The sequence below is a fragment of the Mustela nigripes genome, chromosome 5, assembly GCF_022355385.1.
Source record: "Mustela nigripes isolate SB6536 chromosome 5, MUSNIG.SB6536, whole genome shotgun sequence".
NCBI lineage: Eukaryota > Metazoa > Chordata > Mammalia > Carnivora > Mustelidae > Mustela > Mustela nigripes.
In genome coordinates, this window is record NC_081561.1 from 11436985 (window position 1) to 11451531 (window position 14547).

A 14547-nucleotide genomic window follows, 5' to 3' on the forward strand; every position below is an offset into this window, starting at 1 on the left:
TATTTTGGCAAGTCTTTATCTTGCTTGAGATTCTCTTGGAGTCTTAGATTTGTGGTGTGATATCTTTCATTATTTTTATAATTTTTCAACCATCTCTTTTCAAATATTTTTCTTTTCCATTCTCTTTTTCTTCTCCCTCTGTGACTCCAATTACATGTGTGCTAAACCACTTGAAATTGTTGCATAGCTCTTAGATGGGTGATTCCTCTTTTCCCTTAATCTCCTTCTTTCTCTTATTCTCCTCCTTTTGTTCTATTCTTTTTTCTCTCATATTTTAGTTTGAATAATTTCTTTTGGTCCATCTTTAAGTTGACTGATTCTTTGCTTAACTGTGTCAGGTCTATTGGGGAGACCATTAACAGAATTTTTTATCTCAGATAATATGGTTTTTGTTGTTGACTTTTAAAAAAATGTCAAGCATTTCCATTTGACTTTTACTTGGAATTTCCATTTTTCTGCTAAAATTCCACATCTGTTCATGTGAGTTTTCTACCTTTCCCATGAAAGCCTTTAACATGTAAATTATAGTAACTGTAAAGTCCCTTTCTGCTTGTTGTAAAGTCTAGGTCATTCCTCAATTTGGTTCTATTGATTGCTTTATTTCTTGACAGTGGATTCTTTTCTTTACCTTCATGCCATTTCCAATATGTTTATTATTTAGTTAAATTAAATTTATTTAAAAAAATTCTTATGTGACAGTGAATTCTCTTGGGACCTTCTTTGACATTGTCCTTCTTGTTCAAGCTTCTCTTCCGCATTATATCAGCTACCCACTGTGCTCTGAAGAACCGAGTTATTAGAATATATGCCATTGAAATCATTAACTAAACACTCAACGTGGCAGCTCTTGCTAATATATGAAAGTACTGTATTAAATTAATTAATGTACCATAGTAAATATTTTCAGCTATGCAGGTCATAACTACTCAGTTTTGCTTTTATAGCATGGAAGTAGCCATAGAGAGTCTGGATGAGTCTGACTATGTTTCAGTAAAGTTTTATGGACACTTAAATTCAAACTCTGTGTAATTTTGAGGTGTGAAATATAGTTCTTTTGATTTTTCAACCACTTGAAAATGTAGGAACCATTCTTAGTTCACAGACTTTACAGAAACAGGTAGTGGGCCAGCTACAGCTCATGGAGCCTACTTTGCTGACCTCTGATCTAGGGGACTTTTTCAAATTATAAGTGCATCATCTTCCTGAGACTCTAATAAGTCACCTAGGTGAGATGCATCCCCAAACTGAGAAGTCACTGATATTGGAAACTAAGGGGAGTGATTTCCACGCTTTTAGATTTGCTGGAATGAGAGCAAAGCTTGAGATAATCTAATGTGAACACAGACTATCTAAAGATACAATGTGGACCATTTTTATAAAGAAGGTAGAAATCCTGAACAGCTAACAGAGAAGCAGGCTCTCCGTGGAGACCATCAACTTAAAGATGGACCAAAAGAAATTATTCAAACTAAAATATGAGAGAAAAAAGAATAGAACCATGTCTTACTGGCATGGTATTTTCTGCTGGAGACTTTGAGTATGTCGAGCATACAGTAAGAGTTCAGCACCTGTTAATGATTTTAGTAGAAAGGTGAGATAGTCTCTAGAGGATTAAAAATACATTTAGTGTTGTTTGTCTAATGAGATGGTTTTGTTGTTTTTATGACTTTGGGATTTTTTCATAAGCATCTCTTCTGTAACTTTAGCATGGGGTAGTACTTCTGATTTCTATTCCATGTTGTGGTTATTTGGTAGAGTTGACGAAAGTGTTGTTCTTTAGGTCCTACCTCCAGAGATTACTTTAATTTAGGGTAGTTCTTGTGAGCAGCCTGGGTTGAGGAACTTTGGCCTAGTAGAGCACCTTCATTGATGAATTTTAGAATGAAAAACTACTTTTTTGAAGACAGTATGTTTGCAGCAAAATTAAAAAATATACACATTTCAGGCAGGTTCTAAAAAATATAAAGAATATATAAAATAATATCACCCATCTCTTATCTTTAAAAGATAGCCATTGTCAAGTTTTCTGTTTGTGCTTTTTTTCTGTACATAAACATATTTTTTAGTAAATAGGATTGTACAGTATGTACCATTCTTTGACTTGTTTTTACCCAGTTAATACATTTTAGACATCTAGAGAAAACCATTTCTCATAAATAATTTTGCCCAAGGATTAAAAACAAAAGCACAGAAGATAATTTTTGAGCAACTTGGCAACGGGCGCTGATGAGAGATACAGATTGGGAGCAGGGCTATTCTAGGATTGTTTGGAGGCCGGGACACATCACAGTTCTCCGTGCAACAATTCAGGCAAAATTTGTTTACGGTGAAGATTCCATAATCTTTGAATAGGGAGAAATAACCAGAGGAGATGCACCCAAGAAGAAGGAATATTTCCTTCCAGTGAATTAAGGTGAGTGTATGGATGGCAGGCTTCAGAATTTTCTGCTTTGTGCATTGTATTTTTAAAATTTTGTGTTGCATCTTGTTTAGCATGCACCAAGTCTCCCTCTGGCCTATCCTCCCCTCACCGTTGCTCAATTGCTGGAGGCTTGGATTAGGTGGGCTGTTGGCAGACAGGAACAGTGGGCCTGTGGATGTCCACATCAGCTGTATGGCCTAGGCAGTTGAGGAGAAGGTGGTGGTATTCCATGCCTGTCCTCCTAACATCTGTCCTTCCTCTGGGGCTCTTGGACATCTGGTCTTGCTCTCCTCTTAGGATCCTGCAGTTCTCTTCACCTGAACTAACCCAGCAGGCTTCCTCTGTTTGCCAGTAGTGAGCAGGGCCTAAGACAGACTTGTTTATGCAGAGGAGATCAAGTTCTTCAGAAGCCCTATCCACGGACCAGGTTGCGTGCATCCATCAGGTAATTCACAAGCATAGTGATAACATGAGGCCTAAGTTAGCTATAGATATTCTCAGCAGAGTTCAGTTTTTCCAAGATAAATAATAACGATTTTTTAACAAAGACAGAAATGTGAAAATAAATTTAAGTTTAGGTAGTTTATGCTCAATCTGCTTAAGGGATAACCCTTGCCTGGTCACTAGAGGACTCTTCGAGGTTCTATTTTAGTTGTATAATTCTTTGATATCTTGGGGTTTCATAGAACATTAAACTTAAAATTTACATTTCCAAATGATCAGGCCAATTTATTGTTGAAGCCAATAACTATATAGTCAATAGACAAACACCATTGTTTATAATGTCAAATAATTTCTCACTCATAGTCTTAAATATAGTTAAGAATGCTTTACCCCAATTTGTATTTCAAGGACAACAAACAAAAGTGTTTTCTGGGGTAGATCTGGTAAGCTACCAGAGTTGGCGTGGGCTACGAGGCAGATGATTGTTTTCTTTCTCTCTCTCTTTCTTTCTTTCTAAGATTTTATTTATTTGTTTGACAGACAGAGATCACAAGTAGACAGAGGGAGGTGGGGGAAGCAGGCTCTCCGTGGAGCAGAGAGCCTGATGCAGGGCTCGATCCCAGGACCCTGAGATCATGGTCTGAGCTGAAGGTAGAGCCTTAACCCACTGAGCCACCCAGGTGCCCCGATTATTTTCTTCCTTAAGAGTATCTGCCTGTTGCTATCGAACCCTTCTTGTCTCAGCGCCTCCCTGGTGAAAATGCCTTCATGTTCCCTTATATTCCCTTATATTTCCAGTTTTTTAGGTTCACTTTGAAAAATTACATCTTTAAAGATAGAAATATCTTCTGAGCAGGTTAAGCCTTTTTGTCTTTAATGCATTTATTATAAATTGAAGCTATTTGTTTGGGATTGACAGCATGAAAACACTATTTTCCTGAAATCTGGAAAGGCAAGCTTTGTATTCTTTTCCATAATGACCAGCATCTGTCTCTTATGCCACTGAGAAGCATGGATGGTCCTTCAGCACAATTGGAAAATATGTCTGGTGACTCTTCCTTCAAATTATTTCACATTAACTGAGTCCAATCTGATTGTTACTCTTAAGAATTTGGCATGCTGAAATGATTTTATTTTTTAATCTGTTTTCAGTGTATCCTCTCTTTTAAAAAAAAAAAAAGAGCTTTTTACTTGGAGACGATTGTAGATTCACATGCGTTTGCAGGAAATAATGCGGAGAGAACCCCCTTACCCTTTACCCAGTTTACCCGATGAGACCATCTTGGAAAACCATAGTATAATATCAAAACCTTGATACAGACCTCATTCAGACTTCACCAGTACTACTTGGACAGGTGTACTCAGTTATGTGTGTGCATTTATTTCTGTATGGAGTGACAAAACTGTACACTTGTACAAAACCACTGCAGTCAAACTATAGAATAGTTCCATTGCCCAAGACCCCTAGTATTTACCTTGTTCTATCCACACCTTCTTTCCTTCATGAGGTGTTTTGGGGGTGGTGTATCCTTCATGAGGTGTTTTTTTTTTTTTTTAAGAATGCATTTATTTATTTATTTATTTGAGAGAGGGAGAGCACAGGGGCGGGGGGAACAGAGGGAAGAGGACAAGCAGACTCCCCGCCGAGCACAGAGCCAGGCGCAGGGACCCATCCCAGGACCCTGAGATCATGACCGGAGCCAGAATCATGAGTCAGGTGCCTAACCAACTGAGCCACCCAGGCGCTCCACTTCACACATCTTTAATTTGTTTCTCATTTATGGTCATTACAATAATTATCTCTTTCTTTTCTTTAAATTTTATTTTATTTTTTTTCAGTGTTCCAAGATTCTTTGTTCATGCACCACAGCCAGTGCTCCATGCAATAGGTACCCTCCGTGATACCCACCCCCAGGCCTTCCCACCCCCCACCCCTCACCCCTCCAAAACCCTGTTTGTTTCTCAACCATGAGAGACTGTGGACTCAGAAAATAATTATCTTTAAAAATTATATCCATACGTTAAAAAGTTTATTTTTAGTGTGGTTAAAAAAAAATGCATAAAATTTCCCATCGTACCTATTTTAAGTGTGTAGTTCAGTAGCATTTAGTCCCTTCACACCGTTGTGTCACGGGTCTCCACATCTTTCTTGTCTTGCAGAACTGCAGTTCTGTACCCGTTCCCCTCTCCCCAAGCCTCGCGCAGTCATAATTCTGTTTCTTCTCTGAACCACACTGCTTTGGATCTACCTCATGTGAATGGAATCACACAGTATGTGTAGTTTTCTGTGACTGGCTGACTTTACTCAGTATGACGTCCTCAAGCTTGAGCTCTGTTGTGGCATGTCCCAAGGTTTCTTTCCCTTTTGAAGCTGACTACTATTCCATTGTATGTGCCATCCCTGTTGGTGGACACCCGAGCTGCTTCCGTTTCTTGGCTGCTGTGAATAATGCTGCTCTGAACACGGGTGTGCAGATTGCTCTTTGGGATGCTGCCTTTAATTCTTTGGCTCTATACACAGAAGCGGAATTGCTGGATCGCATGGTAGTTCTTTTTCCAAGTTCTTGAGGAACTACTCTACTTCTCTTTGGCAGCGGCACCATTCTACATTCCCACCAACAGCATATACCTGATAAATCTGTTCTTATTCATCCATTTTTGTTCTCTCTGTCTGTTTCATGACTGTTTCATTGACCTTTCTTGAGGTCAATGAGAGAGAACGCTAGTGTAGATAGATATCTTGCATTACGGAATGTTGGCTTACCAAGGATGATCCTCAAGGTGACATCCCAGCATTCTGGTGTCCGCTCTTCCAGCTCTAAGTCACACAACTTGTTTACATAAAAAGGGATTTTATGACAAGGAAACTAGGGTGTTATGTGGAAACTAAGGGTGGTGATGTGGCAGGCCATAGGAATCACTGGAATGAGGGATTTGGTTGTCTCTTCTCTTTGGTGGGTATAGTTTTCTTTCGTCTTGTCCCAAGGCTCTCATCATGTGATGAAGAAATGGCCCTTCAGAGATCCCTCAGCCACCCAAAGACTGAGGTGCTCCCTTGGGCCCAGTCCAGAATTCCCAGAGGAAGGGAAAGAGCAGCTCAGCTGGGATCAGTTGTCTCCCCTGACGTACCTCACCACGGGCTTGGGCGGGGAGATGGAGTCAGTGCAAGGACCTGGCCAAGCCTCTTGGAGCTGCGTGGGTTGACTGGGAGGGTGCAGGAAGCCAGAAGGAAAGGGAACGAGCACAAGAGAGACAGAATGGAAGGTGTGCTCATCGACCGTAGCCTAAACCACAGTGAACAGTAATTAAGGACACTCTGAGGAAGGAACGATGGAGCTTGGAAAGGTCTGGGTAAGGACTATTAAAATTATGCGAGACAAAGAAATTAAAAAAAAAAAAAAACCCATTCTGAGTGATGCCTTAGTATATAAAGTTGGGATCCAAGAGGGGAATTGCCCGAAATGCCTAAAATCATAAAAGATGAAATTGTTGATTTCTGGAACAATTTGAATTAAGAGGTAGATTTCAAAAATGTCAACACTGTTATTTGGTGTAGAAAATAGAAAATCCTACCTCAAACAGCAGTTAATAAATTTATTGCACGAGATTTGCAAATATGTTAGGGACTCTCTAGACACGTTGATGGGTTATAGCTGTATGATGGAGACAGAGCCAGTCAGAGCGTCTTCGCCTTAATGTTTTGAAGGCTGAACTGTTCCCCCGTCGAGCATCAGTGATGATGATCATCGTTAATGTTTAGTTAGTGTTGCTATGTGTGAGGCACAGTACTGGGCACTTTTCTATCCGTTTTCTCATTTACACTTCCTCCAAACCCTGGGTGCGCCCCTGTTCATTAACCCGGGTTGTCTAGGTTGTTTCCAGCAGAACTATTAACCCTCTGCTCTTCTTTTCAGAGATGTGGTACTGGATCTTCCTGTGGGCTCTCTTCTCGTCTCTGTTTGTCCACGGTGCTGCGGGCGTGTTGATGTTTGTGATGCTGCAGAGACACAGGCAGGGGAGAGTGATCTCCCTCATCGCCGTCAGCGTCGGATTTCTGGCTTCTGTCACCGGCGCGATGATTACTAGTAAGCGGGTTTTGCTTTGCTTAAGGACCTGACCGTGCATGCACTTTATTCTTACGATGAAGGGGGCGTTCGTGTCCTCTCCCACGGAAGGTATTTTCAACACTGATTACACTTCACCTGGAGGAAAAGATCCGTTCATGGGCTCATGGAATGGAGAGTTTTAGTACTTCTCTGTGAAGACTTGCTATGCAGGGTTCTGTGGGATCTAGAACAACTTGTGAAAATTGACAAGGGGCGCAGAAATTCAGGGGGAGGTTTATTTTCTAGTGGACTTAGTTTTTGCTTTAAAGGAACTCCGATCTAGTCAGGGAGAGAGACCGGCACACCGATTTGACAGTGGTCATTGTCATTAAAAAAGTGAAAATACCCACCACCTGTGGGTATTATAGAGGGCACGGATTGCATGGAGCACTGGGTGTGGTGAAAAAATAACGAATACTGTTTTTCTGAAAATAAATAAATTGAAAAAATTAAAAAAAAAAAAAAAGTGAAAATAGAGCCCAGAGGTCCTCGATGTGATCTGCCGAGGACTACAAGGTAAAACCGCACTTTCTTCTTAAATACAATTTGTTACGACACAAATCTCCTCTGACCTAGTGGGGATCGGCCGCGTGCGAGTGTCCTCAAGCCCTGATCAGCTGTCCTCCTGTGCTGCCTGAAGTGCCCAGCGGCCCTCGGCAGCCTTCCCTCTGCCTTTCCTTGACACTGGAGCGGGCCCGCCTCTGCCTGGGGTTCAGAGAGGCGGTCCCAGTTCCTGCTGTGCTGGTTGAGCCGGTCCTTAGATGTCCTGTTGAGACCAGAGGGTGCCATGGCTGCTTCCTTGATGCAGCTCTGCCTGCAGGGGCTGCTGCTTCTCTGTGCTGCTGGGGACTTCTGCCCTCGTCAGGGCATCGTAGCGGCTTACATGGCCCTGCACTTGGGGCCTGCTCCCTGGTGTCTGGGCAGCTCACTGCTGCACAAGGACATCTAACTTTCTGGTTGGTTTTTAGCCTCCCAGGTAAGAGTCAGTCCTTTTCTTCTCTAGTTCAAAGGCCTCCTTTTGGGGGAGGCAGTCACCTTTTCCCAGAGGGATTTACATACCTTGCCCTGCTCCCATTTCCCAGTGTCGGTCCTGTGGCACTACTAGGACATTCATAAACAGCTGTGGGACAAAGTGTAACTATGACTTGTACTGGGATTTAAGGGAATGGAGAGGTTAATTTGGAGGGAACTGGTATAGTAAGCTGTTCCCCCCAAGAACATGTATTAGATTTCCATGTCGTCGTCTGTTTCTTCATCCGTGCTTCCCTCACCGTTCGGTTTTTCTGTGTTCCTCTGTATTGGGTTTCGGTTGTTGCCGCAGGCAGCCTGTCACCCGATCGTGCGGTACCGTGTCCATTCTGCCATAGCTGGGGTGTAGGGCGAGCGCTCAGGTTTAGCCGAAGCACAGGACATGCAGAATGAAGCTGGAGATTCAGCTGGAAAGACAGTGGAACCAGATCCTAGAGGGCCATGGAAGGCGAGCCAGAAAATTTGGGCTTTTTTCCTGCAGGCCATGGAAAACAAGTAAGATCATTTTGAATGGGGTTGGCAAGGGACAAAGCAGTCCGATGGAAAAATGTAATAGCTGAATATAGTTATACATAAAGAACCAGGAGGCAACTCAGAAGGGGCAGGGGCTTCGTCTCTCTTCACCACTGCTGCCTTCCTAGCAATAAAACAGTGCCGGGATCATAACAGATCCTCAGAACATGCTGGTCGGAGGGATGGGTTCAGTAGGGGAGGAGGTAAGAAAGGAGGAAACGTGAGGGAAGAAAGGAGAAACGGAAAGGAAGGGGAAGTGAGAGACCTCACCTGTGATCTGAACTTGAGGCGGGGATCTGAACGAGAGTTGTAGCTGTGCTTGGACGTGACGGCTAGGGACTATGGCAAGAGGAATCAACCCAAATTAGTTTTACTCACTGTGGTGGCATACACAGAGGCTTGGAAGGGACTGCAGTGTTTTTGGTGGGCGCCACTGCTGTGATTGCGAACCCACGAACATTGTGCTTAAGAGTTGTGAGCCGCGTGCAGATCTGTGCATCTATTGGCATAAATTACCGTAGAAGCTCAGAGATCAGGAGAAATGTCACTCTCCTTAGTGTATCTCTAACGGTGCATTTGTATGTTTATTGCCTAGTTTCAGTTCAGCCAAGAATAAAATACGCCAGTGATTTTAGAAACTGCTGTGTTATATTTTAAATCCTTACAAAGAGAAGTCTGACATAATTTCAAGTAAAAATGTGTATCCAGGTTTCCAATAAAGCATTTAAATTTCTTCTGGCTAGTCTTTTGACCTACAGACACTTGAATTAAGAAAACTAGCCAAAATGAAACTATTTTAGCTATATTTATTTTCTTAATGCAATTTGTGATTGTCCGTATTCTCACAACTGTGTATTCAAGTCTGCAAATGATTGCCTCCGATCTCTTCTGAATAAGATACTGATTGAATATAGACACATCTCTGTTATATTTTGCTCCTCCTTAGGTTTTATTTCCAAGACAGTGATTTTTCATTTTAGTTGGTATTGATGGTTAATAACAAACTTGGGAGAAACCAGGTGTCTGTATATTGCCATCAGCCAACATTATACAGCTGACTAATTTTAGCAAATCTGAAGGTATAAAATGACACATCTGTTTGTTGGGTTAATTTGCATTTCTCTGATCACTATAGAGCTTGAACATCTCTTCTTATGCTTATTATATATTTAGATTTCTTTTTCTGCAAATTGCTTCTTTAAGCAATTTAAGTGCTTGCTTTTCTTTTGGGGTTCTTGCTTCCTTCTCATTAAATTATAGGGGTTTCTTATACACTAGAGGTATTGGTCTCTTGTTGGTTTTGGAATTTGCAAATAACTTCTCCATCTTTAATCAGTTACCATCATCTATGATGGTAGTTGATCTATTCTATGATTCTATGATCTATTGAGCCGAAAGCTTGAATTTCTGTGTTATCAGCTTAAAGAGTTTTTTGCCTTAAGAACTTCTTCCCCCCACCAAGGTCAAAAGATATGCTGATATATTTTCTAAGGTTAATTTTATTGTTTTACCTTCAGTACTGAGGTCTTCAATACCTACAGAACAGGAGTCAGCCAACCTTTTCTTAAAGGGAGTATGTAAACTTTGAAAGCCCGGTGGTCTCTGTCAGAGCTCTTTGGCTCTGCCACTGTAGTGTGAAAGCAGATACAGAAGTGTGTAAATGAATAGGCATGGCTTTTTCTAATAAAATCTTACAAATACAGGGATTTGGCATTCAGGAATAATTTCATAAATTCCTGACTTGCCTGGTTTAGAGTCTAACTTTGTATTTGGTATTAGATAGGATTCCAGGTGTATTTATTTTTCTTCCCACATAATAAGTTGGGTTTGACCACACCATCCATTAAAAATACCCATCATTTCCTCATTGATTCACCTTGTCTGTGTATTATGCTCAAGCACGAGGATCTGTCTCCGAACCCTGTTCTGATCTGTCAGTCTTTTTATGTGTTCTTGCAGCAAGGTCACTTTTTTTTTTTTTTTTTCTCCTGTAGTTTTGTGGTATTTCTTGATACCTGATCAGGCTGGATCCCTCTCATTTCTTTCTTAAGTTAACATGGCTGTTTAAGGACTTTTATTCTTTCACATAGATTTTAGAATATGTCTACTCAATTTCTCAAAAAGTATAACTGTATAATGTTTATTGGGATTTAATTTAATGGAGAGGTTAACTTGAGAAGACCTGGCATAGTAAACTATTCTACCCAAGAACATGTATTAGATTTCCATGTATTCGGATCACCCTCTGTGTCTTTCGTTAGAGTTTAAAAATGTCTTTCTCAACAAGAGGGTTGCATGTTTTTGGTTAATTCTTAAACTCTTACATCGTGGTTGCTGTGCATGGTATCTTTCAGTGACATTAGTTAGTTTTATTGGTATAGAGAAATGCTGTTCAATTTTCTGAGTGGTGTCTATGAAAGATAAAGCAAAACAGTATCTTAGTAGAAAGATACTAAGATGAATAATCGCTGGTAAACTGATTTAAAAAAAAGTTAAGGCAGAAAAATAAAGTATAGAACAAAATAGAATAAATAAGTAGAGACCCAATGGTAGAGATAGAATAAAGAATTATAAAAATAACAGTTTTGCAAATAACTTCTCCATCTTGGAATATATTCCTAAGTATAAAATGTCAAAATTGGTATAAAAAGAAACTAAATGAGATTAGGACAGTAAGTATATTTAAACAATTGAAATGCTGAAGACCCCCCCCACACAAAGGAATTCCAGGGTCAAATGGGTTCTACCAATATTTTGAAGGGACAGTTGAGTTCCTATTTTATCCAAATTTTTGAGGAAATGGAAAGAGTAAAAGCCTTGCACAGCTCATTGGCTGAGGCCAAAGTAATCTTGTTAAGCAAAATAAAGACTGTGTAGGAGCAGAAAAGTATAGGCTCATTTACCTTTTGAGTGTTACCCTAGGAATGTAAAAATAATTCAGGATCAGACATGACTATGGCTGTGTGCCAATAAAACGCTATTTATGGGAACTGAAATTTAAGTTTTGTATAACTTTCATGTATCATGAAGTGTTTTTCTTTTGATTTTTAAAAAATCTTTTAAAAATGTAAAAACCACTCTTCACTCCTGTGCCACACTCCTGTGTGATGTGGTATGCAGGGTGGACCTGTGAACCGCAGCTCGCCAGCCCCTTGTTGGACCACACAGGCTGGTGGAACCAACACTGTTAAAACCAAACCTGTCTTAGCCTTCACGTTTACTTTCTCTCAGGAAATTCGGAGGGCAAGTCAGGTCACTTTCTTTGGTGTGTCACTGTATATTGACATCTTTCTTCTTCTGGTGGCTCTTCTAGTCTCTCTTGACCTTGTAGGTTCATGTCTTTCACTAACCCTCATGTCAACTCAGCAGTATTGCTTTCCGCACTTCATCTTTACTGTGCAAGAGTTTGCTAGTCCCTAGGTCCTCAGGAGCCTTTTCCTTATTTCTAAGTGATTCTTTCTGCCATGGTTGGTAGGGGCAGTTCCAGACATGCACCATTTATTTCAAGCATTCTGTTCTGCTTGGGTCTTCTTTATTCTTGCATAACTTAACCTTGTACTTCACCAAAAAAATAAAAACCATAATATTTGTGGTCTTTCATCTGGCTAGTGTGTAGCAGAATACACTGTAGAGAGAGTGAAAACTAAAGCAAGAATTGGAGGGACGACATTTGTGAACATATATAAATAGAAAAGGATTAATATCCAAACTATATTTTAAAAACCCTATGAATCAAATAATAAGAAGAAAACTCAATAGAAAAAAGGATGGAAAATTTGACAAGCATTTAGTAAAAGTAGAAAACCCTCCTGGCCTCTAATATGTGAAGAAAAGTTCAGTCACATTAATTATCGGGGAAATGCAAATTTATCACAGAGATGACATCTCTTATCAGATTGACAAAAATTTAAAAAATAGATACCAACTGCTTCTGAAGATAGGAAGTAACTGAAATATAAATTGGTACGACTACTTTGGAAGATAGTTTGGCATTCCTTACTGAAGTTGAAAATGCCTATCATATAAGGCTAAGCAGGGGCATCTGGGTGGCTCAGTGGGTTAAAGCCTCTGCCTTCCGCTCAGGTCATGATCCCAGGGTCCTGGGATCGAGCCCCGCATCGGGCTCTCTGCTCAGTGGGGAGCCTGCTTCCCTCTCTCTCTCTGCCTGCCTCTCTGCCTACTTGTGATTTCTGTCTGTCAATAAAATAAAATAAAATCTTTAAAAAAAATTACAAGGCTAAGCAATTCTACTTTTACTCGTGTATTGAAGAGAAATTTTTGACAGTGTACGTGGGCCAGGGGTCACGCACAAGGATCTTCACAGAATCAGTGTTTGTCATTGTTAAGGATTGGAAACAAATTTACTGGCAGTAGAGTGAACAAATTGTGGTATATTCATGCTTAGAATTCTATGCAATAGTGAAAATGCATGAATTATAGCTACACACCCCAACATGGGTAGCTTTCAGACCTATGATGTTGAGCCCCAATTCTGGAATACTTACTGCGTCAATTTACATAAAATTAATTTATTTTACAAAACCAAATAATATATGTTTTTAGGATACAAGAAGGTGGTAAAGCTGACAAAAAGCGAGGGAATGATAAAAAACAAATTCAAGGAGGGAATGGGACATAAACTGAGCAGAGTACATGGGAATTTCAGAGGAGATAGTGACGTTCTTCTCTTCAGTTGGATGATGGTATTGGGAATTTGTTATTTTATTATCTACACACACACACTTCAAAGACTTATATATTTGAGAGAGAGTGGGGAAGGGGCAGAGGGAGAGAGAACCCCAACAGGCTCCACCCTGAGGTCACAACCCTAAGGTCATGACCAGAGCTTGAGATGAAGAGTCAGACACATAACCGACTGAGACACCCAGGCACCCCCCAACGTATGTTTTTATAAATACTCTTTCATAGCTGCTTCATATTCAATAGCAATGTTTCCAAATTCATTTATTAGGCATCTAAAATTGTTTTCTTGTAGATCTTTTAGATTGAGAATCACTGGTGCACTCTTCTGACCAGTGCGTCTGGGTGTGGAATCCTACAACACAGTGGGGATTTCTGTAAACCTGCTTCTTCTGGAGGAAAGTTGTAACTTCCGAATTGTTTCCTGACTGATTATCCACTGGAAAGAAAACGGTGGTTTATTTTATTTTCTGTATAACACTACATAGGCTTGAAGAGCTTGTCCTGTGTTCCTTGAAAGATTTTAAAGAAGAATAGTTTATTTAGTAGCTTTGTTTGTTTTTCCTCGAACAGCAAGGCCTTCCAGCGTGAAATCCATTTTAATCACCAGAGCAGCCAAATACTTAGTAAAGGAGTCAGCTTGTTTGGGAAAGGAGATGCCAGTAGAGTGGAAAGGTTCTCAGTACTCATTTTCTATTCCTTAAATCTTTTTTTTTTTTTTTAATCCCCTTCTCCCTTTGTCTCTTTGGGTATGTTTCCATGGTTCCTGACCTCCAGTTAAAATCTAACCCCCTACGGAGATGCCCCAAATGTGTTTTCTTGGGCCCTCTCCCTCCAGCCAAAGGAACCTACCCTGAACTTCAGAGGCACAGAAATAATAAATATAAGCACTGCCTCTTTTAGTTACATAGAAAACACTTGACATTGAACATGTACACAATTTTTCTTATTCTGTAAGATGTGCTACCTAGCTTAAAGTGTAATTTATTCCTTATTATTTGATATTAAGAATTCAGTGAACTTTGTCATTACCTACCAATATTTTAGTTTGGAAAATAGGATTGAAATATTCTGACCTTGAGGATGAAAGTTTCTTAGACTTATAGAGAAGTATAGGCAAGCTGGCGTGGAAATTTAGATTTTTAAAATGAGTTTTAATTTCGTAAGTAATAAATGACTGCATATTCTCCTTGTAAAACGCAAAACATTATGGATGAGGCAAAGGTCTCTTTGGACTAGCACTCCCAAACTAGCGCTCTTCTCAGTTGTAATCCCTATTTTTAGTTTGGCTTTTATCCCCCCAGATTGTATGTCTATATGAATATTACATTT

At 40.1% G+C, this 14547-nt stretch overlaps 1 protein-coding gene across 1 annotated transcript in view; it reads left to right on the top strand.

Annotated features, from left to right (window-relative positions):
- Window positions 1–14547, top strand: part of TMEM170B (transmembrane protein 170B) — a 35164-nt gene that overhangs the window by 10211 nt on the left and 10406 nt on the right. The window contains exon 2 of the mRNA XM_059399439.1: window positions 6781–6951. Within this exon, the coding sequence (XP_059255422.1) occupies window positions 6781–6951 (171 nt within the window). The remainder of the gene's footprint in view (window positions 1–6780; window positions 6952–14547) is intronic.